Genomic DNA, 27,736 nt, shown 5'->3' with positions numbered 1-27,736 from the left:
AAACTGGTTTGTGTGCTGCCTAACCAATGCTGTGCTGTGTAGGCCTATGGTGGCAGTTCAGGAGAGTCAAAGGCTTCTTCCGAAAAACATTTTTTTATTAGACCTAGTCCAATAAATGTGGGTGTACTAGCCGATAGCCTATGTTCTGGAAGTCAATGTTAATATTTTGCCAAGACTACAATTGATTTTATAGAAAACAATATATTGCTTGCCCATTATGTATTTATCAGAGTTATTGACTCACAATAAGCCAGATTCTAGTAATATACATTGTGGTGGTGAAACTTGAAGCTGCAGCCACGGCACAACCAATCGGAAGGGGACAGCTCATGGTGCTGAAGGTAGGCAAAATCGAGTAGTCATTTCAACCTTCTTCATTTTAATTAGACTTCACTAACAACAATAGGGCTTTGTGTTGGAGCCTATTTCTTCCTATTTAAGAAATAATTAGTAGGCCTACCTGTTTGACAGACAAAATGTATGCTTTAGGTTGCTATATCCATAAATGTGTCTGTCAATTCCGCCACCAACCATGCAGTCTTTAAATAGACTACCTCTGTGTCAGTGAAGTGATGTTAAGTTAAAACCAAGACTCGAATTGAGGGGGTATGAGAGGGTATTCCATAGGCCTAACTTGTATTAAAGAAAACATTTTAAAAAAACACCCCCTGCTAGCTGAAGATTTTGAAGAAAATAAAACGGATTCGATTATATGAAGTGATCTATAAAGGCGCTTTGGTCCGCAATGCTTTATGCTAGAAACAAGCTGTAAAATACCCGGGGAAAAAACGTGACTCCGAAGCTTATGGGAATATCATGGTTTCGTTTATTTGACATTCAGCGGCTGAGCTACAACCTATAGCCTTTGCTTTCCTTGGGAAGCAATCTTATTCTGTCACTATAGAAGATGTTTAAACCCAGACAGCTTTTAGGGAAACACTTGTGACCTTCTCTCGTTGGGTTAAGCCACGGAAGACGAGTAGCCAGCAGTTAAATCTTAACATTTTCTGCATCTACACGAAACCCAAACCAGTTGCACGTGTGCGCCATCGTGCATACATTTATTTTGTCCCCCTACACCAAACGCGATCACGACACGCAGGTTAAAATATCAAAACAAACTCTGAACCAATTACATTAATTTGGGGACAGGTCAAAAAGCATTCAACATTTATGGCAATTTAGCTAGTTAGCTTGCACTTGCTAGGTAATTTGGCCTATTTAGCTAGCTTGCTGTTGCTAGCTAATTTGTCCTGGTATATAAACATTGAGTTGTTATTTTACCTGAAATGCACAAGGTCCTCTACTCCGACAATTAATCCACACATAAAACGGCCAACCGAATCGTTTCTAGTCATCTCTCCTCCTTCCAGGCTTTTCATCTTTGAATTTATATGGTGATTGGCATCTAAACGTTCATAGTATTACCACGACGACCGGCAAAACAGTTCGTCTTTCAATCACCCACGTGGGTATAACCAATGAGGAGATGGCACGTGGGAACCTGCTTCTATAAACCAATGAGGAGATGAGAGAGGCAGGACTTGCAGCGCGATCTGCTTCAGAAATAGGAATGACTTCTATTTTAGCCCTTGGTAACGCAGGCGCTCGTTGACGCATGCGAGCAGTGTGGGAGCAATAATTTAAAAAACATGGATTTCTAAATTTATTTTGCAACGCTCGCGTTGTTAGGCCTACTCTGTCTGGGGTGGAAAGGCAGGCCTAACTTTTGAAAGTACTATGCTCAGATTCCTAATGACGTCTCAGATTTAATTATTTGCAGAGACAGTTTCGTTGCAAACAAGACACACTGATTTGACATTGGAGAAATATGATGAGATGAACACATAGGTCTATCCTCTGGCCATTCTTAGCCTGTCATTTCAATAATTTGTGTGGTATTCAAAAATATTCTGCTAATATGTAAAAGTTCGTAGAATTGCATGAAATGTTTATTAAAAAGCATTTTTTTCTCAGACCTGCAAATACGATGATAGATTAATGTAATGATTAAACTATGAAGGAAATCTTTCCACCCCTACTCTTGTCCACGGTGGTCTGCGAACCCACAACCTTCTGGCCCGCAGCCCTGTGCGCTATCAAAATTCATGCGTTACCATGTAATGAGTATATGACGCAGAACAGTTCCTAAAACTGCTTATCTAAGGTTCTGGTCTGTCCAAGAAGTGAGAGTATCCATGTTCTCTGCTATCCATTTTGATTTAATAATTATTTTGGCTATAGGGGAGGGCCACTTGTTTTTTTAAAAGCGTTTAGGGAGGGTTTAGGTCAAATATATTTGCTGAAGGGAGGGCCATCCACTTTCATTTCGGAGCGGTCCGATTTTCTCCATGTAACCCTAATTATAAATAACGTTCACTCTCTTAGCGGTAACCTGTGAAGTCTGCTGACTGGAGGGAGTGTTTCCATACTGTTGCTGCTTTGCTTCACATGTAGAAATACTGCCCACTTGTGTCTGAAAGAACATTACAGTCATCTGAAATCCTGAGAGTTGTAGCCTATCACAGCAGGGCAATGGTGCACTATTAAACAAAACATGCAAGTCCCACAAATGATAGACCACCCTGAAATCATAGTAGGACGAAAGTGAAAGGAGTCTGGTAGCCTACTGAAGGCTCCAGTCCAGGTGAAGAGCAGGCCTCCAGATATTCCCAGCATGTGCTAGTCATGCACCATCTGGTTATGCTCTTCATGTAATCTCAATTAAATGCTAATGCAACACGAGGCCTTCCCATTTTAGTGCCTGTAGACAAGACCTTGTCTGTCTATGGGAATCATCTTTAGTTTTGTGCTGTGGCAAGAAAGGCTGGTGCGTCTGTGTTGCAGTGAAAGGGCACATGCTATAGTCACTAGCCATGCTGCTGCAATTATCACTGTCATGTACACAAAGTGTACAAAACTTTGCTCTTTCCATGACATAGACCAGGGATGGGCAACTTTGATTTGGGGCCACAAAAAACGGAACTAAAGAGGGGCCGCAGAGGCTCGTGGGTCTGCATAACAACATCCATAGCCCGGTCGGTAATTCAACCATACTTATTACAAGTTTAGATAGATGAATTAGTCTAGGGGCCATCTATCTAAAAAAAAAAAGGGCTGACATGGGCTAATTGAGTGACTGCTGATGCACAACCAAATTTCAAAATTGCACAATATGTATTCTATTATTCTGGCTCTCAACAGGAAGTTCCAACTGAGTTCCTAAAATAAATACAAATATATCTATATAATTTTTTGGGTGAAATTGGTCCGCAGGCATACAAAAGTAGAGCCAGTTGCCCATCCCTGACATAGACTGACCAGGTAAATCCAGGTGAGACATGGACTGTGTGCAATACAGAGGGTGAATGGGCAAGACAAAATATTTAAGTGTCTTTGAGCGGGGTATGGTAGTAGGTGTGTCAAGAACTGTAACGCTGCTTGCTGGGTTTTTCACACTCAACTGTTTACATCATGACTGGTCCACCACCCAAAGGACATCCATTCAACTTGACGCAGGTGTGGGAAGCATTGGAGTCAACATGGGCCAGCATCCCTGTGGAACACTCTCGACATCTTGTAGAGTCCAAGCCCTGACAAATTGAGGCTGTTCTGAGGGTAAAAGGGAATGGAACTCAATATTAGGAAGGTGCTCCTAATGTTTTGTCCACTTAGTGTAGTTTCCCCCACACTCATCAGTCAGAGAGCTGGGGTCTGGACTTAGCCTGGCTCTACATGATCATTCTGACAGCATTGGTCACACTCCCCATCAGAGAGAGGGTCAGGCTCAGGGTTCTCCTAGAAGTCTGGAGTCAGTAGTCAGGTGGCCATGTTGGACTGGTCAGACACATCCAGGTCCCGGACTTCATTTGCAACGTTAACAATACTTTGATCACTGAATTACAAATCTGATTTTCCTGTCTCAGCATCATTTCCCCCCTCATTTTTTATCTATGGTATTTGCAATGAAGGTGAATATTATTTGAATAGGAGCATACTTGATTGATATGTAGCTGTACAATAATGGAGTAAACGCTTGCTTACTTGCTTATGGCGGCACAATGTGCAGGATGATGTCATGCCATAGCTCTGCGTTATTCATGAGAGCTGGAAGGTCCCCTGTTCTGAGACCAGTGTTTCTGCACATGTTGTCCACGCAGGTTTAAGGTGGTCTTCCAGGAGGCCTGCGCCCATGAGAGGTACCCACAGTATGAGACTGCTGGTGGCTAGCTTGAGATGCCCGAAACAGTGACCAGCAAATCTCAGCCTCCTTAAAACATAGACAAATTGACACAGTGTAATAATAACTTTTTAATCGCATTAAACAAAAAGGAACTGCAGAGCAGGAACTCTGACATTCATCAGTGATGACCAACAGTTTGGCCATTTTATTTTACACTAAAAAAATCTCCCCTCCAAGCCATAAGCAACTAATTAACAATATTTACATAGATAAAAATCCAATACCAAACCCCAATAACCACTGAGCTTTCCAAATCAGTCGAACTGGAACCTTGAACACTGAAAGCAGGACCTGCTTATGAATGTAAAACACTATAGAAACTAACTTTAAATCACAACAGCCGTTTCTTTACACATCTTCATATCATGTCCTTATCTAAACTGTATTCAACTATTTACACTTCTGTAAATGCACATGGTTTGTATAAGAATATTTCAGATCTTGTCTCCTATAGTACAATGCATTTCTACTTCTGTCAACAGTTTGACTTGTGCCTCCATAAGGATAGCACCAATAACACAAACAGCCCCCTAAAGAAGATCCCAATAATGTTGAATTATTCTGTTAGACTGTGAGAAGTGTGTATCCTGTTCAACAAGAGTGAGGTGACGTTTAAGTGGTAAATCTCTTAGTGGTTGATTCACATTGATAACATGTGAAGAGGGTTGAACAACAACAACTTAACCTGCCATGGGGGTTTGCATTTGTGGTGCGTTGTGAGGCTAATGATTCAAGTGAATATGATCTTTTAACACTTCAAAGAATACAATAGTATTGCTTAAAAATGTGTGTGTCTGTCTGCTTTAGGCTACTGTGCTATATGCTGCATTCTACATGATGCTTTCCTAAATAGCCTGTACATGTGGTTAGCTGCCCACTGTAATACACTGCATATTGTCAAATGTACAAAATGTTCGCTGCAGAGATTAAACGACCATAGAAGATGAATACACGCAGTTCAGAACATAAACCAATATTTCACACCTTCCCGTAGACTCGTGGTTTGACTTAACAGTATTATACGTACATGAGCATTGGAAAACTGTGTAAATATGTAGAAATAAGTCAATAATACACTGAAAACACAGGTAAGAAATATTCACCTTGTGTATCCTGTCTCAGTATCCTTGCTCAGGTCAAAGACAGCAGTCTATGGGTAGTACAGTCAGAAGGGAGGCAGCTAAAATCACACAAGCACTCGGACGGACACAGACACACATACAGCGAGTGGATGCATAGATGAAATTGGAGATCCAGAGGTAAACCCAGTCAAGAGCACAATAAATGACAGATATCAAGATAACATTTGAAGAGACTGGAACTCAAGGTTAACATCCAATTGATATTCACATCTCAAATCTCCCCGGCAAAGTCAACAGAAAGTCACGTTATAGTAATATCTCTGTTGTTATACTTTTACTAGTCTAGGCTTCGTTTAACTATACACTTCTCCAGATAAAGTCAGAGGCAAAGGGTTTGAATAAGGCAGGTTAAAAAAAACAAAAACTGTTACGGATCAAGACGAATAACCTCGTCAACAAAAAGCCATCAACAGTATGGGTGAAAACAACACAAATCCCTAAGTCAGTCCATAAAACAGACAGTGACATGGGCAAGTACTTTGTTTGTTCCTTTGAAACCCCATGTCTTTGTACAGTGAAGTCAATTGCTGATATGAAACGTTAAAGGGATACTTTGGGATTTTGGCAATGAGGCCCTAACACTTTATTTACTTGAAGGAAGTTAGAGGTAGTTTCACGAGCCACACCTATAGACTTCCAGTCATTGCGCTAACGCTAGTTAGCAATGGATCGTGAAACTACCTCTAACTTCCTTCATACTGGACACAGAGACATAAACATTTTATCCACAAGTTCATCTGACTCTGGGGAAGGTCCTCATTGCCACAACCCTGAAGTATCCCTTTAATAGCAAAACATAAATGAATCAGCTGGGCTTCAACTGTAAAATATGAAACTCCCAACAACAAAAAAGTGTGACCTCAAATATATAAATATCAAGTACCTCTTGTCCCTTCTCTTTGAAAAAAAAAAAAAGAAAAGATCTGAACTGTTGCCATAACATGAAAACCTATTTACATGTATGTACACATATTGAAGTAAAAGAGTCATATATATATATGTATATAGTGTATATCCTTCCCTGATCAGTTAAGGCCAAAGTGCTATGGACTGCGCAGCTTCTCCAAACTTTGTATAGGCTGCATTTGCATTTAAATGTTCCTCGTTTTTTTCCCAAAACAAAAATTACAAAAAGCAAAATAACATCAAGCTCACGAGGCTCATAAACTAGTGCTACGTTCTGTCTCAAACATATAAAACTAAGTAACTCTTGCATCTAGAAGAAAACTACCAAGCCTTGTTGACACCAGTTCATCTTTCTTCATTAGAAAAGCAAGCGTTGTACAGCATATACATAGTGCCAGTAGACATATGAGGACTTCCCAGAGCTTTCTGGGACATTCTGTGGGCTTCCTGTAATGCCCTCTACCACTGAAAGAGGATCATGGGTAGTCTGTGTGAGTCGAGGAGAGTTGTCCATTGTCCAAAGCTGATGGAGAGGGTAACAGGGGTATACCAGAGGCCTGGTTGGCGCAGGTGTTGTCAGTACCCCCCCCCTGCTGTATGAGCAGGACTACAGTGTGAACAGAGTCTGGGGGTGAGCACCAGGGATAAGGCCAATCAGAGCATGCCGAAGCCCTCACTGCCCTCACTGATGGCGAGCTTCAGCATCTTGTGCAGCTCCTCATAGGAGTCATAGGTGGGGAGGCACAGCTGGTTAAAACTAGAGGGAAAAGAACCCACAGTCAATTGACAGTTGCGTATGTGTTTCTTCTACAAGATGTGTAGTGTGTCTGTGCATTATTCAAGTAAAGAACTCAAACCAACTACATAGTACATGTATACTGCTCAAAAAAATAAAGGGAACACTAAAATAACACATCCTAGATCTGAATGAATGAAATAATCTTATTAAATACTTTTTTCTTTACATAGTTGAATGTGCTGACAACAAAATCACACAAAAATAATCAATGGAAATCCAATTTATCAACCCACGGAGGTCTGGATTTGGAGTCACACTCAAACTTAAAGTGGAAAACCACACTACAGGCTGATCCAACTTTGATGTAATGTCCTTAAAACAAGTCAAAATTAGGCTCAGTAGTGTGTGTGGCCTCCACGTGCCTGTATGACCTCCCTACAATGCCTGAGCATGCTCCTGATGAGGTGGCGGATGGTCTCCTGAGGGATCTCCTCCCAGACCTGGACTAAAGCATCCGCCAACTCCTGGACAGTCTGTGGTGCAACGTGGCGTTGGTGGATGGAGCGAGACATGATGTCCCAGATGTGCTCAATTGGATTCAGGTCTGGGGAACGGGCGGGCCAGTCCATAGCATCAATGCCTTCCTCTTGCAGGAACTGCTGACACACTCCAGCCACATGAGGTCTAGCATTGTCTTGCATTAGGAGGAACCCAGGGCCAACCGCACCAGCATATGGTCTCACAAGGGGTCTGAGGATCTCATCTCGGTACCTAATGGCAGTCAGGCTACCTCTGGCGAGCACATGGAGGGCTGTGCGGCCCCCCAAAGAAATGCCACCCCACACCATGACTGACCCACCGCCAAACCGGTCATGCTGGAGGATGTTGCAGGCAGCAGAACGTTCTCCACGGCATCTCCAGACTCTGTCACGTCTGTCACATGTGCTCAGTGTGAACCTGCTTTCATCTGTGAAGAGCACAGGGCGCCAGTGGCGAATTTGCCAATCTTGGTGTTCTCTGGCAAATGCCAAACGTCCTGCACGGTGTTGGGCTGTAAGCACAACCCCCACCTGTGGACGTCGGGCCCTCATACCACCCTCATGGAGTCTGTTTCTGACTGTTTGAGCAGACACATGCACATTTGTGGCCTGCTGGAGGTCATTTTGCAGGGCTCTGGCAGTGCTCCTCCTGCTCCTCCTTGCACAAAGGCGGAGGTAGCGGTCCTGCTGCTGGGTTGTTGCCCTCCTACGGCCTCCTCCACGTCTCCTGATGTACTGGCCTGTCTCCTGGTATCGCCTCCATGCTCTGGACACTACGCTGACAGACACAGCAAACCTTCTTGCCACAGCTCGCATTGATGTGCCATCCTGGATGAGCTGCACTACCTGAGCCACTTGTGTGGGTTGTAGACTCCGTCTCAGGCTACCACAAGAGTGAAAGCACCGCCAGCATTCAAAAGTGACCGAAACATCAGCCAGGAAGCATAGGAACTGAGAAGTGGTCTGTGGTCACCACAGAACCCCTCCTTTATTGGGGGTGTCTTGCTAATTGCCTATAATTTCCACCTGTTGTCTATTCCATTTGCACAACAGCATGTGAAATGTATTGTCAATCAGTGTTGCTTCCTAAGTGGACAGTTTGATTTCACAGAAGTGTGATTGACTTGGAGTTACATTGTGTTGTTTAAGTGTTCCCTTTATTTTTTTGAGCAGTGTATATGAACCAAGTAGGAATGTGAGTGTGAATGTGCATATACGGTAAATGTCTGTCTGAGTGTGTGTGTTTGTGGGTGCGTGCATGCCCGTCCACTCACCAGGTGTGTGCGGTGGGCAGGGTGCTGTGTGTGGGAGCAGCGATGATCTGGAAGGAGGGGCAGAGGGTGCTGAAGCCCCCGGGGGGCAGCTGGGAGGAGCCGGTGGTGAACTGCAGCAAGCGAGCCAACTCCTCCTGGGTGAAGCTGGACACCACGGCCCAGAACCACTTCATCACCTAGGACAACACAACACCAGAACACAGTCAGCATGGTGCTCAACACGAGCACATTTAACACATCTCCATCAATGCTGTAGCAAAGCAGTATCTTTCACCGTGTACTATGGGTCAGACCTGGCGATGTCACCCACCTTCTCTCTGAAGTGCCAAGACCCTCCTACGACCACAGCATGGGCCTTGAAGTCCTGGACATCAATGTCCCCCGTACCACACAACAACAGCTGGGGACAAACAGACATTTAGATATTACAGGGCCATAAGAGTGACATTTAGAATGTATGACAAGGGATGTACGCTTGGAACGTGTGAATGTGATTTTATGCAGCATACCTCCAGCTCATTCTCATCAAATATGGCCAAAAGGTTCTCTGGAACAAGTTCATTCAAACCTGCAATTCACAAAACAGTTTGTTGCCTATCCCCTTACAGAGATTCCAGATTAGACGCACAGGTGAATGTGAAGACGCCATACTATATCTACGTTTGTATCCTTACCTTTGAGAAAGTGCTCCACCTCGTCTCGCACCTGACTGGCAAGCCTGTACTGGGCCAGCAGGTTCAGATAATGCATCTTGTTCTCATTGTTGACAGCAATCTGAGCTCCTCCAGATATCAGCTCCACCACCTGCAGTGACAGAGTAACAGAGCTTAGGACAATGACTGACAACACATACCGAACCTTACACACTACCTCTACTTTTACACACTCCACTTCTATTTAGGAGTCCTAAGCAGTCTGCCAAGGAAATCATATGGGTTCCTTCTGTTTAGTTATTGCTTTCTTTTTTTCTGTGAGATGACTTGGTGGATAAGGGAAGTCATGTCAAATAGAATGATTGCCTCATCACCTTCTCCAGCTGTCCTGACTTGCTGTACTTCTCTTCGGCAAACACCAGGTCCATTTCACTGACATCATTGTTTAGGATGACACAGACTTTCATTTTGTAGAACTCCTGATCATCCGTCTCAAAGTACTGCCGTGGAAAATGAAATAAAAACACAGGGAAATGGAATTGAAATAAACACGTCACTCTATCTCGGCGAAACAATAAGGATGACTTATCCACTTAGAGCGGCAGGTTCAGATCTTAACATGTTCTATAAACACCACAACATACAACTGGTACGCTATGAAACAAACACATCTCCTTTCATGGCCTGGTGAACAATGCAACACTTACAGTTTGATACCAACTAGGGCTGGGCGATATGGCCAAAATCTCATATCCCGATATAGGTCATTTTCTGTCAATTCAATTTATAACTAGTTTATATAAAATTACCACATGTAAAGGCCTATTTCTTATTACATTTTGAATTATACTCAACAAATAAAAAGGTACTTACTCATATTTGATTATTTATTTTATTTAGAACCTGTGCACATTTTCAATTAAGCATGAAACAAAATATAAAATATGAATGTATAAAATCTAAAAAGGTAAATAGAAAACACTTCAACTATAGTTGCAAACAAAATAAATATAGGCCTAAAATGTATATATTTTTGGGGGCTTGCATGTTATTTTGTCATTAATACGTGTCACATACCAATTTGGTACCTTGGGTCAAGTGTCAGCACCAACACACCAAACCCCCGTTTCTCCACCGTGTAAATTGGGACCATGTCTTTGCAGATGTAAGTTGTCACGGCAGCTGTTATCTCCTTCCATCTTCGTGATTCTTTGCCATATGGTGTGCCGCGGGCAAAAGCTTCTTGCAACGTCTGAGTCGGGGGTTTGTTTTGAGCACTCGACTTTGGGTCTCATTTGTAGACTCTCTCCGTACTGTTTCAGATGGTTCTTGCGTAGGTGGTAAAATAGGTTAGTGGTGTTTGAGCCTGTTGTTGGGACCGGCCTGCTGCATATTTTGCAGTGGACGGTTTTCTGGTCCGTGTCAGACTTTTCATATCCAAACCACGTCCATGCGACCGAAGTAGCCCCTCTTTTAGGTACGAGCTCCGTGTCTCCGTGCTCTATGTCACGTTCACTCTCCTCCATGTTTGTTTGTGTTGCAAATGTCATTTCACACGGCACGTGTGGAAGAACACAAAGCGTCGTCCAATTGGCGAAAAATATTGCCGTAAAGAGTGTGATTTGCGACAACGAAATAAACAATAGAGCACAATATGAAACGCTAGACGCTTTTCTATCGTCACACGATATATATCGTCATATCGCCCAGCCCTAATACCAACTAGCCGAAGCATAGAGGTAAACATTGGGAGTGAGGTCTAACTCCAGTTCCTCTGAGCGGCTGTGGGACTGGGGTGGATGGCGTACCTTGTAGTTCATCCTGAGTCCAATGATCTGGGCTAGGAAGGAGCGGGTGAAGCGAGCGCGGACCATCTGCTTGTAGGCCCCGCCCAGGGCTGACTCGTACAGGCACTTCCCCACCACGCGGCCGGCAAACTCATACATCTTCAGACGCAGGTGGGCCGGCCGCTCTGCGTTGGGGTGGACCTGGGAAGACAGGCAGACACATTACCTCACTATCATATTGGCAAAGTCAGTGAATATTGACCCTAGCCGTATTGTGTTAGTTGTGCTGGTGAGAAGGGAGGTCTTACCAGGCCCTGGTTGTCGTCACTGAAGCGAGTGAACAGCTGATTGGTGGTGTCAAACAGGGTCTTACAGACGAGCTCAAACCACTCCCTTCGCGGCCCTCCCCAGTCCAGAGCTAGGGGCCAACACAACACACATACGTAGTCATTCAACAGCCCTTACCACAAACAACACCAGCTGACTGTACTGTCATCCGTTGTATGTTGAGTGTTGATCTTACCTTCCTCATCCTGGAACACCACCTCAAAGTTCTTACTCCAGTCCGACACGGAGAAGTTCCGGGTGGATTTCAGAGACTGGGGAGAGAGAGAGATTTTAAAACATTGTAATTTTCAATTTCCACTCATTGTCATCATATGAGTCTGTTGTAGCAGTTCTTAATCTCACTGCGGCTCGGAGAGTAGTTGCACGGTGGGTTCACTCACCGAGTCCAGGATGCAGTGGCGTGTGATCTTCAGGCAGGTCTTGGTGCGAGGTCTCTTGGAGTGGATGTGTCTGAGCTCCCTCTGGAAGAAGCTCACCTTGTCCTGGAACGTCTCCGAGCCTCCTGTCAACGGCATAAAAAACATACAGAGCTTATCCATGTACTTCCCCATGGACACTGAATTGGAAGAGGAAGGAAAGTAGGGCTGACCCCATTTAGTCAACTGGTCGATTGTTTGGTTGATATCTTGGTCAACCAACAGCCTTTCTTTAGTTGAGCAGTAGCAAAAAATAAACACAAACGTTAATGGTGTAGACACCTGTCTGATTGGCACCTGTCTGAGCGGACTAATCCATTATGGAGGCCGTAGGGATGGCATAGTCCATCCCTCGATGACATGTGCTATTGAAATTGTATATGGTTATATTATGTAAGAACAATGGCACAACACTAATAACAATTATATTATTTATAACAAATGCGCTTTCTCCCGTGTTGGATAGCGGTCGCAGTTCTGAAACATCAGTGCGCTGTTGAATTGGCACCTTTTCCTAGACCAGCAAAGTTAACCAGCATATTGGTGTTGAGAACAATGCGGTTGAGGCAGCAGCGGAGTTAGGAGATGAGAAAATTGCCTAAGAAAAGTGAGAAGAAAGGAAACCAACTTAATTAAGTCTATAATCAATAGCCTAACTGTTAAATGTGCCTGGCTATATAAATCACCCATATGTATGTACAGAAATAAGACAGAACCTGCTTCTGTTGCCAGTTTGAGTGTTTGTTTAATAGCCTGCTGATTCTGTGATCACCAAGTCTCATGCAACCACAACATGTTGGATAAACAATTTCACAAATTCAGACGTTTTTAATCTTTGCTATGCTGTAATAAAGGCTTTGGACTTTTTTTCCCATTAGAACAGGCTCTCTGGTATTATTTATAATTTATTTTGTGTTGTTTACACTGTTCCAAATTGTCAGAAAAATAATATTTATAATAACCCTTCTTATTGTTATTACTATTATTATTGATTGTCAATATAATAATAAGTAATGTCATTATAATTAGTAGGCTTAGCCTTATACCACCAAATCTATTCCACACATCTGACTTCCCCTTTACCTCCTGAGCAACCAGTAAACATTCCCCCGTTTTGAGTTTATTTGTCACGTCCTCCGCATCCATTTGTCTGTTACAGTGTTCGGAGTTCATCACCAATTTATTGATGTGATTATGATACAGTACATTTGGAAAGTATTTAGAACCCGCAACTTTTTCCACATTTTGTTACATTACAGCTTTATTCTAAAATTGATAAAATAAATAAAATCTTCATCGATCTACAGACAATAACCTCATAATGACAAAGCTAAAACAGGCTTTTAGACAGTTTTGCAATTGTATAAAAAATTAAAAAAACAGAAATACCTTATTTACATAAGAATTTAGACCCTTTGCTATGAGACTCAAAATTGAGCTCAGGTGCATCCTGTTTTCATTGATCATCCTTGAGATGTTTCTACAACTTGATTGGAGTCCACCTGTGGTAAATTCAATTGATTGGACATGATTTGGAAAGAGCCCCGAGACAGGATTGTGTCGAGGCACAGATCTGGGGAAGGGTACCAAAAACAATTCTGGAGCATTGAAGGTCCCCAAGAACACAGTGGCCTCCATCATTCTTAAATGGAAGAAGTTTAGAACCACCAAGACTATTCCTAGAGCTGGCCACCAGGCCAAATTGAGCAATCAGGGGAGAAGGGCCTTGGTCAGGGAGGTGACCAAGAACCTGATGGTCAGTCTGACAGCGCTCCAGAATTTTTCTGTGGCGATGGGATAACTTTCCAGAACGACAACCATCTCTGCAGCACTCCACCAATAATGCATTTATGGTAGAGTGGCCAGACGGAAGCCACTCCTCTGTATATGGCACATGACATTCCGCTTAGTTTGCCAAAAGGCACCTAAAGGACTCTCAGACCATGACAAACAAGATTCAACTCCTTGGCCTGAATGCCAAGCGTCACGTCTGGAGGAAACCTGGCACCATCCCTGCGGTGAAGCATGGTGGTGGCAGCATCATGCTGTGGAGATGTTTGTCAGTCGCAAGGACTGGGAGACTAGTCAGGATCGAGGAAAAGATGAACGGAGCAAAGTACAGAGAGATCCTTGATGAAAACCTGCTCCAGAGCGCTCAGGACCTCAGACTGGGGAAGGTTCACCTTCCAACAGGACAACGATCCTAAGCACACAGCCAAGACAATGCAGAAGTGGTTTCGGGACAAGTCTCTGAATGTCCTTGAGTAACCCAGCCAAAGCTCAGACTTAAATCCGATCAAACATCTCTGGAGAGACCTGAAAATAGCTGTGCAGCAACACTCCCCATCCAACCTGACAGAGCTTGAGAGGATCTGCAGAGAAGAATGGGAGAAACTCCCCAAATACAGGTGTACTAAGCTTGTAGCATCATACCCAAGAAGACTTGAGGCTGTAATCGCTGCCGAAGGTGCTTCAACAAAGGGTCTGAATACTTATGCAAATGTAATATTTCAGTCTTTTTTATTTCTAAAAACCTGTTTTTGATTTGTCAATACGGGGTATTGTGTGTAGAGTAATTTAATACATTTTAGAATAAGGCTGTAACGTAACAAAATGTGGAAAAAGTCAAGGGGTCTGAATACTTTCCGAATGCACTGTACTGTAAGTCAGGCCCTATTGGTCACGTGCATGCGATGCATACATGTGTCATGTAAAGAGAGCAAGAGTTGAGGGAATAGAGAATGAAAATGGCTCTAATTATGTTGCAGCTTTAGCAACACGGACAGTGGCATTAACACTGTTGATATTGTGTGGTGGTCGCTGTAGTGGGGAGGAGAGAGAGAAAGGGTGCTAGTCACACAGTGACACTTTCTTAAACACAATCAAATCAAGTGCGGTTGGACTCCCTCTAGTCATTAGGGTGTCTTAATTATTTCATCAAACAGTGAGCTTAAAGCATCGGACAAGCTCAGTGAATATAGTTGATTTGATTAAAATACATAGCATGTGTCTATATATGTAAATGCAAGTTTTAAAATGTTGACCAATCAATTGGTTGAAAGAACAGACGACTCTCGGTCGACCAAGATTTTTTGGGGTTGGGGATAGTCCTAAAGGAAACCAACCGATATTCTTGTGCAGGAAACGGATGAAGGTGGCAGCCATGATGTTTCTGTCTTTACAGCTCAGCTCCACTGGCGGCTGGATCCCATCATCCACCACTAGAGTCAGGTACTTGTGAACGGGGTCAGGGCCGTAGTATGTGAACTGGGAGGGACAGAAGAGGAGGGTGAACACACCAGCTCATTAAATCGACTGATAAAAGGTCAGAAAGCATTATGTGGACATCATACAGTGTTTCAGAGCAGTTCTGCTTGTCCTACCTTTGTCCCTGGACACACTCGAAAGGTAAAAAGGCGCCATGGAATAATTTTCAGGTAAAACTCCTTCACGGACAGTTGCTGTGTAGCAGAAAAGTACATTTCCCAGTCAATGACAAGTCTGCAACACACCCAACTGTAGAGCATGTCCTATTTCTAGAACAATAGCCTTCCCTTTCTATCTTCTCTTCACCCACCTTTGGGGATATGTAGCAGTAGACCTTTTTGGGTTTCTTAACCTTCTCTGGCTGGTCTTCTACAGGGGAGTCATGCTCGTCCTCCTCGTCCCCCATGGAGGGCCGACTCTGAGGGGCCATCAGAGCCGAGGCTGGGAGCTGCCACGAAGAGTTACTGTAGTTACTGTAGTTCCCTGTGCCGTAGAGGTACGCCTCAAAGTAGATGCTGATCCCTGGAGTTGACACGTTCTTCTCCACACAGTTCTTCTCATTCTCTGTGGGGGAGGTGGAAGAGTAGCAGTTGAAACACAGGAGCGATGTAAGAGATTTTACTACACCAAGAACAAAAGTCTTCATATACACTGTACATTATCTAATTTTGAGTATGATAGGCTGACTTGCTGAAATACTTCCTTCACGTCGGCCTGTGTAATCGTACCTTCAAATAGGACCCTTACTCACCACTGAGAACGATGATGTCAAACTCCCCGTTGCTGATGGGCAGGTCGTTATAGGAGATGCGTGCCCGGAAACAGCCCTTCTTCCTAAGGGTGAGCTTCAGCAGTACCTGGCACAGCTGCTTGTTGGACGTCACTGACTTACTGTAGTACTCCTCCAGGCTGTCGTCATCCACTGTGCCCAACTGATAGGAGGCAGACACAAAATGGATTCCCATTTTCCACTTTCACAGTCTAAAATCCGGAAACAATTGACTTCAGGCTGTTATATGAGGATTGTTATATTGGGTCTCAAGTGTCTTACCGAGTGGACGTGGACACTGTAGTTAACCTCGTCTATGAGTGAGGTGGAGTTACTGGTGGGGTTGCCATACTCGTCCCGGGGCTCAATCTGCAGGGTATGCTGCTGGCCATATACTAAGACCAGCGTGGAGAAGTGGTAGGCTATCTTCGTTTTAGATGGGACCACTGTCCCTGAAATGAACACAGAGAATAAGGGGAACAGATGAGCATTGAAGGAACATTTCAAATGAAAGTATGTAGTGTTTACCAGTACAATACATGCAATGTCCCTGAGACAGAGAAAAACAACTCTCTTTCATTTACACAAAGGTTCAAGTTGCTTCCATGTTAAGGGAGCATTTCAACACGTACCAAGCCTGATTGATCTAAGCTGTAGAGCATGATGACAAATGAAATCATTCCAAACATTGTAATAAACAACCAGATGAAAATAAAATGTTCCGAAAAATATTGATTTTGTCTTAAATAAACTTGACGTCATGATCAACATCACATCATGCTATATTTAGTAAACAAAGCCAAACTACAAACACGATTGTGATGAAGAATACTATTAACAGCCTTATTATCGTGCTATGAGGACAAGCAATGGAAAGAACGTTGGAAGTAACATTGGCATTATAATAAGGGGTATCAACATTTCTGGTCTGGGTGGCCATTCATTCATTCATTCCTACTAGGCAACTTCAAAGTTATGTTCTTTATGAGCAAAAGCACATGATTATCAATATCAATTACTTAAACGTCACCATGTCATCCATGCTTTTTATTAAATCTTACAAATATAGCACAGTCCTGAAATGGGTTACTTACACAGCCCAAAAGGTCATGACCTTACCTGGCTGGAATATCTTGTAGTAGGGGCTGTAGGCCACGTTGAGTCCTCCCAGTTTGACGGCCACCTCATAGCGTCCGGCCTTTCGGACAGTGAAGGTCACTTTGACCACGTTGGACTCTGGCTCCTGCAGAACCTCCTGGGTGACAGGGATGTCTAGGGCCAGCTCTATGTGGGTGATGTTGACCCTTAACCCCACGGGCCGGTGGGCAGGGAAGGGCTGGCCGTTCTTATAGAAGAGCTGGGGTAGAGAGTCAGAGAAAACCATGAGAAACCATGGCAGGAAGTCTAGCACCACAACTTGTGCCAGAACACCATCCTGCCAACAGTCTATTCATTGTGTGCTTTATGATCCCAATAGAAACCCAACAAACAAGCCAAATAACAGAATCACTGATTTCAAATCTGCAGAAACCCAAAAAACTATATCCAAATGTATCCTTCCTCCACACTCTTCAATACTTGATGTAGGTTGTTGTGCTTTAATCATACAGTTTCAAACAGAAACTAAACTGTAGACTTCAGATTTCAAGCCATTAGGTAGGTAAGGATCTTACCTGAACACGGAAGCTCATAGTTTGGCCCACTTCCTGTGGGTCCTTCCAATCCCATGACACATTGCAGGAGCGCGGGTCCAGGTAGTTCCCCCGTACATAGTCGTAGATGCTGCGGTCGCCCCTCCTCCCAGGGTCATCATTCTGCAGGAAGCTAACCACCCGCGCAGCGAGCTCACATAGGAACTTGATGGTAAAGACAAACGCTATGATGGAAACAGTAATTCCACCTGACAGGGGGAGACATTGTGTCAGAGAGCTAAATGTGATTAAATGCACAGCACACTGAGGATGGCTCATACAGATCTCATTAGTAGAGAGACCATTTGCAATGCAATACTGGAAATATTACTTCAAAGAATGCCCTCCAGGTCTTTTTGATTTAATGAGCTGCAGATAAGCCGTAATTGTATGGGTAAAGCCTGAATGTCTTGGGACACAAACAGTATCACAAGTTCAAATATGTACTAGTATTTCAACAAGTTCAAAGTTCTTCCTAATAATTCTTAACTACAAGTTAGTTTAGACTCCAGGCCTGGCTGACAGGCGCCCATCCCCTACTTCAAAACAGCTACGGCCAGTAGAACTCACTCACCAATCACGTAAAACATGAGGTCCCTTATCAGAAAGCAAAGTGCCACAGTACAGCCAAATATAAGAGCTCCCGCTGAAAGAGAAACAAAGACAGACAGCATACTTCACTTGACTTTCACAGCACAGAAGGAGCTTTCAACAGACATTTCATATAAAGCTGACGTGCTCTAGTGTACACCATTCATTCTGAGAGGCATACTTACAGATCAACTTGGAGGATTGACTTGTATTTCACTTTTGTTTTCTGATTCATCTGTAGATAACAAAGCTTTAAAACGTAGAACACACCCTGGTTGGACTCTGCATCCAGGACATTCATCAGGAAACCTATTAGGTCCATGTTGTCCTGCACTAGCCAAGTACTGCAGTATGTGGACTAGGGCTGACCCCATTAAGTCCACTGCACGATTGTTTGGTCGATAGGCTGTTGGTCGACAGAGATTTTTTTAGTCGAGCAGTGGCTTAAGAATGTATGACACGAGACACCTGTCTGATACTCGCCTGTCTGATACGCGCCTGTCTGATACGCGCCTGTCTGATACGCGCCTGTCTGATACGCGCCTGTCTGATACGCGCCTGTCTGATACGCGCCTGTCTGATACGCGCCTGTCTGATACACGCCTGTATGAGTGGACTAATACATTGCGGAGGCTGTGTGGGTGGCACACCAATATCACCAGTACTACTAATTACAATGTTTGTTTGGTTACGGTCATTTTTGTTAATGCACTCAATATAGCACTATTACAGTCTAACCGTCATTGTAGGAGTGGACACGTTGTTTGCAGAGCACACAACCTAAGCTACACTTGTGAGAAAAAAAGTTGTGGTTTATTTAATTCTATTTACGAGTTGTCAATTTATTCATTGTCTTTTGTTTGGAGCGCTCCTGTCAATCTTGAGTACGCACCTGATTCCACATAGAAGTAGGCCTAGGCTACCTGGCCTGGGCACAAATGTAGGCCTATAAATGTTCCCGTTTGGGGATTTTGATAGCATTTTGAATTGTCTTAACTCACCACCACTGTGGAGCTTCTCAAAATAATTTTGTCTTCACCTTAAACCGCAAGTAAATTAAGTCTGTTTTTACATCCATTGAGAATGACAAAAGTTGTGTGTCTGTCTGAGCTCACCAGCGTGGGAAACTCGAGGGCCCAGAATATTTTATACAATGTTGCAAGTTTGCTAGCATGAGCTTCAGGCCAGACCAAGTTAATGGTTCATACAATGTTTCAAGTTCATTGCAGAAAGGCCATGCATAGCAAATATGATTTCTAATCAGGATATTTTCTATTTGCAGTCTGCAATCCTTTTAATTTGTTGGCTTTATGTAGGCTATTTTTAAATATTGTCAATGGCAATAGAATTTACTTTTAGATTTGTATCATTTTAATTTAGATAGAATTTTGATTAACCACATAACATTGATTGAGATATGAAGACATTATAAATGAAATGAAATGTTCCATGAAAATGTGCTTATGAAAATCATAACTTGCACGCAGATCAGGAGAAACGGTACGATAACTTGGCACTCCAAATTGAAAAGGTTGCTGACCGCTGGTGTAGCCTATTACCAGCAACTTCAGGAGAGTAATGGCAGAATCTGTGAAGGCCAGCAGCAGCGGGAGGGGGTGGGTCGGGAACAGGTTTTCTTCTGGTTAGGCTATGTTGATCTCTGGCTCCCTCTTTAGTAATTTGTGCATCTTCATTTTTAATTGCAGTGCTTAACGCATCAGACAAGCTCAGTAGCTTACATATAGTTGATTTTATTCAAATATAGGGTGTGTCATATATATATATATATATATATATATATATATATATATATATATATATATATATATATATATATATATATATATATATATGGAAAAATACACATTTACATATGAAAATATTTTGTACTTTTTACCCCTTTTTTTCTCCTCAATTTCGTGTGGGGCGGCAGGTAGCCTAGTGGTTAGAGCATTGGACTAGTAACCGAAAGGTTGCAAGATTGAATCCCCGAGCTGACAAGGTAAAAATCTGTCATTCTGCCCCTGAAGAAGGCAGTTAACCCACTTGTCCTAGGCCGTCATTGTAAATAAGAATTTGTTCTTAACTGACTTGCCTAGTTAAATAAAGGTAAAAAATAAAATATCCAATTGGTAGTTACAATCTTGTCCCATCACTGCAACTCCCGTACAAACTCAGGAGAGGTGAAGGTCGAGAGCCATCCGTCCTCTGAAACACAACCTTGCCAAGCTGCACTGCTTCTTGACACACTGCTTGCTTAACCCGGAAGCCAGCTGCACCAATGTGTCGGAGGAAACACCTTCCAACAGGTGACCGAATTCAGCATGCATGTGCCCGGCCCGCCACAAGGAGTCACTAGAGTGCAATAGGACAAGGACATCCCGACCAGCTAAACCCTCCCCTAACCCAGACGACGCTGGACTAATTGTGTGTCTCCCGGTCACGGCCAGCTGTGCCACAGCCTGGGATCGTGACCCGGGTCTGTTAAACCGCTGCGCCACTCGGGAGGCCCACATTTAAACATTTCAATCGATTGGTCGAAAGAACAGACGACTCTCGGTTGACCAAGTTTGTTTTAGTTGGGAACAGCCCCAATGTGGACACTGTGTTTATTCACCGATGCACCACATAACAAAGGCAAATCAAGATTTTCCAGGAATAGGAGTTAGGTATCTTCTCTGATGCCAAGAATAGCCTATCACAGGAAGCATAGCTATTTGCTAATTGAAAGTGTATAGGCCAATGAGAATCGGTGTGTGTACTACAGTATGTAAATTAGGATAGGAAATGGTACATTGGAGAATTGTAATGTAACAACATAGGCCTAGGCTACCTTCTTAACATTATGTGGTTGCACTTTTTTGGGGGGGGTGAAAGATTTGATTTATAATTATGATTTATTAAATCCAAAACATCCATGTACAAACAACAACAAGCAGACGCACACAAACATCCACAACATCACCCCCGCCCAGACCCACCTGCTCACACCCCCATCTTCAGCACTCGTATTACTCTCTGCCACATGACTTCAAACCGCACCATTTTGTATCTCTCCGACGCCTACGCACATTTAGATAACAAAGCATTTGACCTTTCCATTGTGTTAAAGATTTATTTCCAGTTAAGTATACGTTTTCTCAAGATGATTGATGAGAAAAGTATCGTCCAACCCATCGGGTATCTCACTGCACCCTCATATGCCATGTCTTGAAATACGCAGACAGACAGATTAAAAGTAAATTTACATTGTAATATTCTGACAGCCAATTTTCTAACTCCTCCAATAACTTTTGGGCTTTATAGCATTCCCAGAAGGCATGGATTATTGAGTCATTGTTCGTTTTACGCCTAGAGAGGAACCAGGCTATGAGGGGTGGCCAGTCCTCTTCTGGCTGTGCCGGGTGGAGATTATAACAGAACATGGCCAAGACGTTCAAATATGACCAGCAGGGTCAAATAATAATAATCACAGTGGTTGTAGAGGGTGCAACAGGTCAGCACCTCAGGAGTAAATGTAATAAGTTGGATTTTGTTGATCTTGTATACAATCAAAGTTAACCAGATAAAACATTTTAGCAGTCGTATAAGGGCAGTGGGCATTTCATGAAATGGGAGTCATAGTATGAATACATTGTTATTGTATACATTACATCTACAGAGCGTGTGAGCATGCAAGCTGAACAGACATTTAACAGAAAACATACTTTGAGGTGCTATGCCTTTAACGCTCCAACCCCTCTCCTAGTGTACCAACAGTCTGAGGATTATGTCATTGTACATAGATGAGTGGAGGCCTGACACACACACTTAAGAGAAGTGTCTAATGCCTTCCCATTCACCCCATCCCAATCCCCCCAGAAAGATCCCCTCTCCACTCTCACCAATAACCACCATTGAATCTTAGCTGTAATGACAAATTCAACATCCTCTCCTAATCGATCCAGAACTCTTACTCATTTTACAGCAGGTTTGAAAGTCACAAAAGTAAATCAAATGACGTTGTAGTATAGTTAAATACTTCTCTCTCTCCCAAGCCAAACCCATCCCTCTCCACCTCCCTGCTTTCTACCCCCAAGCCAAGCTTGTCCCAACCTCCCATCCTTATCCACCCAAGCCAAGCTTGTCCCAACCTCCCATCCTTGTCCACCCAAGCCAAGCTTGTCCCAACCTCCCATCCTTATCCACCCAAGCCAAGCTTGTCCCAACCTCCCATCCTTGTCCACCCAAGCCAAGCTTGTCCCAACCTCCCATCCTTATCCACCCAAGCCAAGCTTGTCCCAACCTCCCATCCTTGTCCACCCAAGCCAAGCTTGTCCCAACCTCCCATCCTTATCCACCCAAGCCAAGCTTGTCCCAACCTCCCATCCTTGTCCACCCAAGCCAAGCTTGTCCCAACCTCCCATCCTTATCCACCCAAGCCAAGCTTGTCCCAACCTCCCATCCTTGTCCACCCAAGCCAAGCTTGTCCCAACCTCCCATCCTTATCCACCCAAGCCAAGCTTGTCCCAACCTCCCATCCTTGTCCACCCAAGCCAAGCTTGTCCCAACCTCCCATCCCTGCCCAACCAAGCCAAGCTTGTCCCAACCTCCCATCCTTGCCCACCCAAGCCAAGCTTGTCCCAACCTCCCATCCCTGCCCACCCAAGCTAAGCTTGTCCCAACCTCCCATCCCTGCCCACCCAAGCTAAGCTTGTCCCAACCTCCCATCCCTGCCCACCCAAGCTAAGCTTGTCCCAACCTCCCTCCCTACCTCTCTGACACACTTACACCCATCAACTTACTCATCCATTCCCGCCCAACATATACCCTATGCATCTACACACCCATTCTCTCCCACCCTCCTACACATATTCATATTCACCATCCATCACCAGTTTTAACCGGTAGGTAGCTTAGTGGTTAAGAGCGTTGGGCCAGTAACCGAAAGGTCACTGGTTCGAATCCCTGATCCCTTGACCAAGGCACTGAACCCTAATTGCTCCTGTAAGTCGCTCTGGATGAGAGTGCCTGCTAAATGACCAAAACATATATATACAATGCCAGTCAAACGTTTGGACAAACCTACTCATTCAAGGGTTTTTCTTTATTTTTACATTGTAGAATAATAGTGAAGACATCAAAACTATGAAATAACACATATGGAATCATGTAGTAAGGGAGGCGGAGCTAGCATGTTGGAGTGAACGGCTGTGTGTGAGAGAGGCTCCTGCAACTGTTTCGCGAAACAATCTAACTTAACCTACTTTACAGCACTTTTTAACAACATAAGTCTCTTTCTAATACAATATTGTAACTTTTTATGTGAACATGCCGAGTAATAGGCGACTAAAGGACAATAAATCCTCATCGGAGCCCTCCTCCCCACCAAACAACAAGACAGACATGGCGGAATGCACAGGTAACAACGTGACACTTACAGAGCTTGCCCGGGCTCTAGGAAAACTACGTGTTGCTATAGCTGAGGATTTTAAGGCTACTATTTCTGAACTGGACACCAAAATCGAGAGCACCATTCGATCGGTTGCTTCGCAGGGCCAGAGTATTGTGGACCTTGAGGCTTCTGAATTCAATGCTGATAGGATCGACAAGTTAGAGAAGCTATGCACGTCCTTGCAGGACAGTGTACAGAGGCTTTCTGTGAAAGTGGTCGATCTAGAGGGCCGATCCAGACGTCATAACATTCACGTTGTTGGTCTGTCAGAGGGGGTGGAGGCTGGCTCTCGCCCCACCAACCTCTTCGCCTGTTGTCCCCGTGCCTGGACCGGGCCAACGTCCTCACCCAGTAATCATCTCTTGTCCCCGTGCCTGGACCGGGCCAACGTCCTCACCCAGTAATCATCTCTTGTCCCCGTGCCTGGACCGGAACAACGTCCTCGCCCAGTAATCATCTCTTGTCCCCGTGCCTGGACCGGGCCAATATCCTCACCCAGTAATCATCTCTTGTCCCCGTGCCTGGACCGGGCCAACGTCCTCACCCAGTAATCATCTCTTGTCCCCGTGCCTGGACCGGGCCAACGTCCTCACCCAGTAATCATCTCTTGTCCCCGTGCCTGGACCGGGCCAACATCCTCACCCAGTAATCATCTCTTGTCCCAGTGCCTGGACCGGGCCAACGTCCTCACCCAGTAATCACCTGTTGTCACAGTTTCAAGACATAGAATCTTATCCTGCGTGAGGCTCGAATAAGGGGTAACCTGTTACATAAAGGACATCCCTTCCGTGTCTATGATGATTACACGCCCGATGTGGCGAAGCATCAAGCTGGCCACAGAGATGTCATGACCAAACTCCACAAACTCCATCTTCGCCCAGCCTTGCTCTTCCCTGCCAGACTCAGAATTACCCCTCCTTCTGGTGAGAAGATCTCTCCTCGGTTTTGGATGCAGAGAAGTTTAACCGGGAATATGCACCAATCCCCCGTACGGGTTAGAGTGCCTTGTCATTGTGTGTTAGGGTGTGTTGTGCTCATGGACTCAAATCCATACTGTCATAGTGGATGAAACCTTATTAAACAGTCTCAGCAAGGGCTGCCGACAAGGGCTGCCGTTTTTTTGTCGCTCCCGGACATGTAAGACGCTGAGCCGGCCAATGGAGGGCGGTTAGAGCTTTCATTTCACTTTCATTCCGGCTGGAAGACTGACCTGTCATTGAAGTTTAGAGGATGCCTGTTTGAGTGGCTTGTCAGGTTTGATCATTGACACTTTCGGATGGATATACTTATATTCCCCCATTTTTGTTTTGTTTCGTTATTTCTCAATTATAACATGATTCCTACATTATTCTTAGTATCATACCATTTATTGGTGGTGATGGTTGGGTCGGGGCAGATGGGGTGGCATTAGACACCTGGATATCATGTTGGTGTCTTGTGCCGTTCTGCTTCTGTCATTACGGCGGGCCGCTCTGCTTCTGTCATTACGGCGGCCGCTCTGCCGTTCTGCTTCTGTCATTACGGCGGGCCGCTCTGCCGTTCTGCTTCTGTCATTACGGCGGGCCGCTCTGCCGCTCTGCTTCTGTCATTACGGCGGGCCGCTCTGCCGTTCTGCTTCTGTCATTACGGCGGGCCGCTCTGCCGTTCTGCTTCTGTCATTACGGCGGGCCGCTCTGCCGCACTGCTTCTGTCATTACAGCGGCCGCTCTGCTTCTGTCATTACGGCGGGCCGCTCTGCCGTTCTGCTTCTGTCATTACGGCGGGCCGCTCTGCTTCTGTCATTACGGCGGGCCGCTCTGCTTCTGTCATTACGGGGGGCCGCTCTGCCGTTCTGCTTCTGTCATTACAGCGGGCCGCTCTGCCGTTCTGCTTCTGTCATTACAGCGGCCGCACTGCCGTTCTGCTTCTGTCATTACGGGGGGCCGCTCTGCCGTTCTGCTTCTGTCATTACAGCGGGCCGCTCTGCTTCTGTCATTACGGCGGGCCGCTCTGCCGTTCTGCTTCTGTCATTACGGCGGGCCGCTCTGCTGTTCTGCTTCTGTCATTAAGGCGGGCCGCTCTGCCGTTCAGCTTCTGTCATTACAGCGGGCCGCTCTGCCGTTCTGCTTCTGTCATTACGGCGGGCCGCTCTGCCGTTCTGCTTCTGTCATTACGGCGGGCCGCTCTGCTGTTCTGCTTCTGTCATTAAGGCGGGCCGCTCTGCCGTTCAGCTTCTGTCATTACAGCGGGCCGCTCTGCCGTTCTGCTTCTGTCATTACGGCGGCCGCTCTGCCGTTCTGCTTCTGTCATTACGGCGGGCCACTCTGCTTCTGTCATTACGGCGGCCACTCTGCCGTTCTGCTTCTGTCATTACTGCGGCCGCTCTGCCGTTCTGCTTCTGTCATTACGGCAGCCGCTCTGCCGTTCTGCTTCTGTCATTACGGCGGGCCGCTCTGCTTCTGTCATTACGGCGGCCGCTCTGCCGTTCTGCTTCTGTCATTACGGCGGGCCACTCTGCCGCTCTGCTTCTGTCATTACGGCGGGCCGCTCTGCCGCTCTGCTTCTGTCATTACAGCGGGTCGCTCTGCTGTTCTGCTTCTGTCATTACAGCGGGCTGCTCTGCCGTTCTGCTTCTGTCATTACAGCAGCCGCTCTGCTGTTCTGCTTCTGTCATTACAGCGGGCTGCTCTGCCGCTCTGCTTCTGTCATTACAGCAGCCGCTCTGCTGTTCTGCTTCTGTCATTACAGCGGGCCGCTCTCCCCATTAGGTTCCCACCAGCCTTCTGTGGTGTTTGTGTATACAGTGAGGGAAAAAAGTATTTGATCCCCTGCTGATTTTGTACGTTTGCCCACTGATAAAGAAAGGATCAGTCTATAATTTTAATGGTAGGTTTATTTGAACAGTGAAAGACAGAATAACAACAAAAATATCAAGAAAAACGCATGTCAAAAATGTTATAAATTGATTTGCATTTTAATGAGGGAAGTAAGTATTTGACCCCTCTGCAAAACATGACTTAGTACTTGGTGGCAATATGTAAATTCTGTTTTGGTTTATTAGATGCTAAATTAACACTTTATTTGCGGGAGCCTCCTCAGTTCATATGTTAGTAGAAGTTCTAGGATAGTGAGAGGTGAAAGTATAGTTGGGATTTTAGTTTAACCTCTTGTTCGAAGTCGGGGCGTGCATTTTTGGCATCGGCCAGACAGTGTGTTTATTTGTATTTTTATATTTTTTTCTCTCCTATTTGTGTATGCCTATTAAAGGTGGGTTGAGGGGGAGGGTAAATGTTGGGGGACAGGGTGGAGAGTAAGGGTGCTTGCCGGGGGGAGGGGTCGGTTGGATACTGCTCATATGTAGGTGCTACATATGCTGATCGTGATGGCTTGGTGCACTTTCTTACCTTTTTATTGAGTTACATGTTATGCAGGCCACCATAAGAACTACAAACGAGAGGAGGGCGGGGCTTACATTTACTTCCTGGATTGTCAAGGGTTTAAATGAACCAATTAAGAGAGGCAAGGTCCTAGCCCACTTGAAAGCACTCTCGTCTGATATATTTTTACAAGAAACCAATCTGAAAAACAATTCTCACAGCAGACTTAAATGTAGGTGGGTGGGTCAAGTGTATCATTCTAACTTCTCCGCCAAAACGAGAGGCACAGCGATTCTGATACAGAAAGGAATTCCCTTTCTACATAAAACCACTATTGCGGATAAAGAGGGTCGTTATGTGATCGTAATAGGAGAGATCCATTGCACTTCTGTAACTCTACTGAATATCTATGGGCCAAACATTGATAACCCCACATTTTTCAAAAGAGTCCTTGCCCTGATTCCAGATATCTCCCATACTAACCTGGTCATTGGAGGGGACCTCAACTGTGTACTAGACCAATATTTGGATAGATCCTCTACCCGGCGAACCCCTACCTCCTATTCAAGCGAATTCTTGAA

The 27,736-nt window shown here is 44.7% G+C and overlaps 1 protein-coding gene across 1 annotated transcript in view; it reads right to left on the bottom strand.

Annotated features, from left to right (window-relative positions):
* Positions 1 to 6,140: 6,140 nt before the first annotated feature.
* The window catches only part of LOC115162341 (apoptosis-resistant E3 ubiquitin protein ligase 1-like), a 32,980-nt gene continuing 11,384 nt past the window's right edge, over positions 6,141 to 27,736 (bottom strand). Inside the window, exons 5-22 of the mRNA XM_029713547.1 lie at positions 18,349 to 18,420; positions 17,757 to 17,983; positions 17,203 to 17,440; positions 16,366 to 16,535; positions 16,066 to 16,246; positions 15,625 to 15,878; positions 15,431 to 15,508; positions 15,173 to 15,314; positions 12,012 to 12,133; positions 11,807 to 11,882; positions 11,592 to 11,701; positions 11,305 to 11,484; positions 9,871 to 9,996; positions 9,518 to 9,647; positions 9,353 to 9,411; positions 9,154 to 9,243; positions 8,844 to 9,019; positions 6,141 to 7,048 (exon numbers count right to left, since the gene is read on the bottom strand). Of these exons, the coding sequence (XP_029569407.1) occupies positions 6,946 to 7,048; positions 8,844 to 9,019; positions 9,154 to 9,243; positions 9,353 to 9,411; positions 9,518 to 9,647; positions 9,871 to 9,996; positions 11,305 to 11,484; positions 11,592 to 11,701; positions 11,807 to 11,882; positions 12,012 to 12,133; positions 15,173 to 15,314; positions 15,431 to 15,508; positions 15,625 to 15,878; positions 16,066 to 16,246; positions 16,366 to 16,535; positions 17,203 to 17,440; positions 17,757 to 17,983; positions 18,349 to 18,420 (2,534 nt within the window). The 3' untranslated portion in view covers positions 6,141 to 6,945. The remainder of the gene's footprint in view (positions 7,049 to 8,843; positions 9,020 to 9,153; positions 9,244 to 9,352; positions 9,412 to 9,517; positions 9,648 to 9,870; positions 9,997 to 11,304; positions 11,485 to 11,591; positions 11,702 to 11,806; positions 11,883 to 12,011; positions 12,134 to 15,172; positions 15,315 to 15,430; positions 15,509 to 15,624; positions 15,879 to 16,065; positions 16,247 to 16,365; positions 16,536 to 17,202; positions 17,441 to 17,756; positions 17,984 to 18,348; positions 18,421 to 27,736) is intronic.

The sequence above is a fragment of the Salmo trutta genome, chromosome 25 (assembly GCF_901001165.1).
Source record: "Salmo trutta chromosome 25, fSalTru1.1, whole genome shotgun sequence".
Lineage (NCBI taxonomy): Eukaryota > Metazoa > Chordata > Actinopteri > Salmoniformes > Salmonidae > Salmo > Salmo trutta.
Note: the sequence above shows the minus strand (reverse complement) of the source record. Positions and strands in the feature narration are given on the sequence as shown.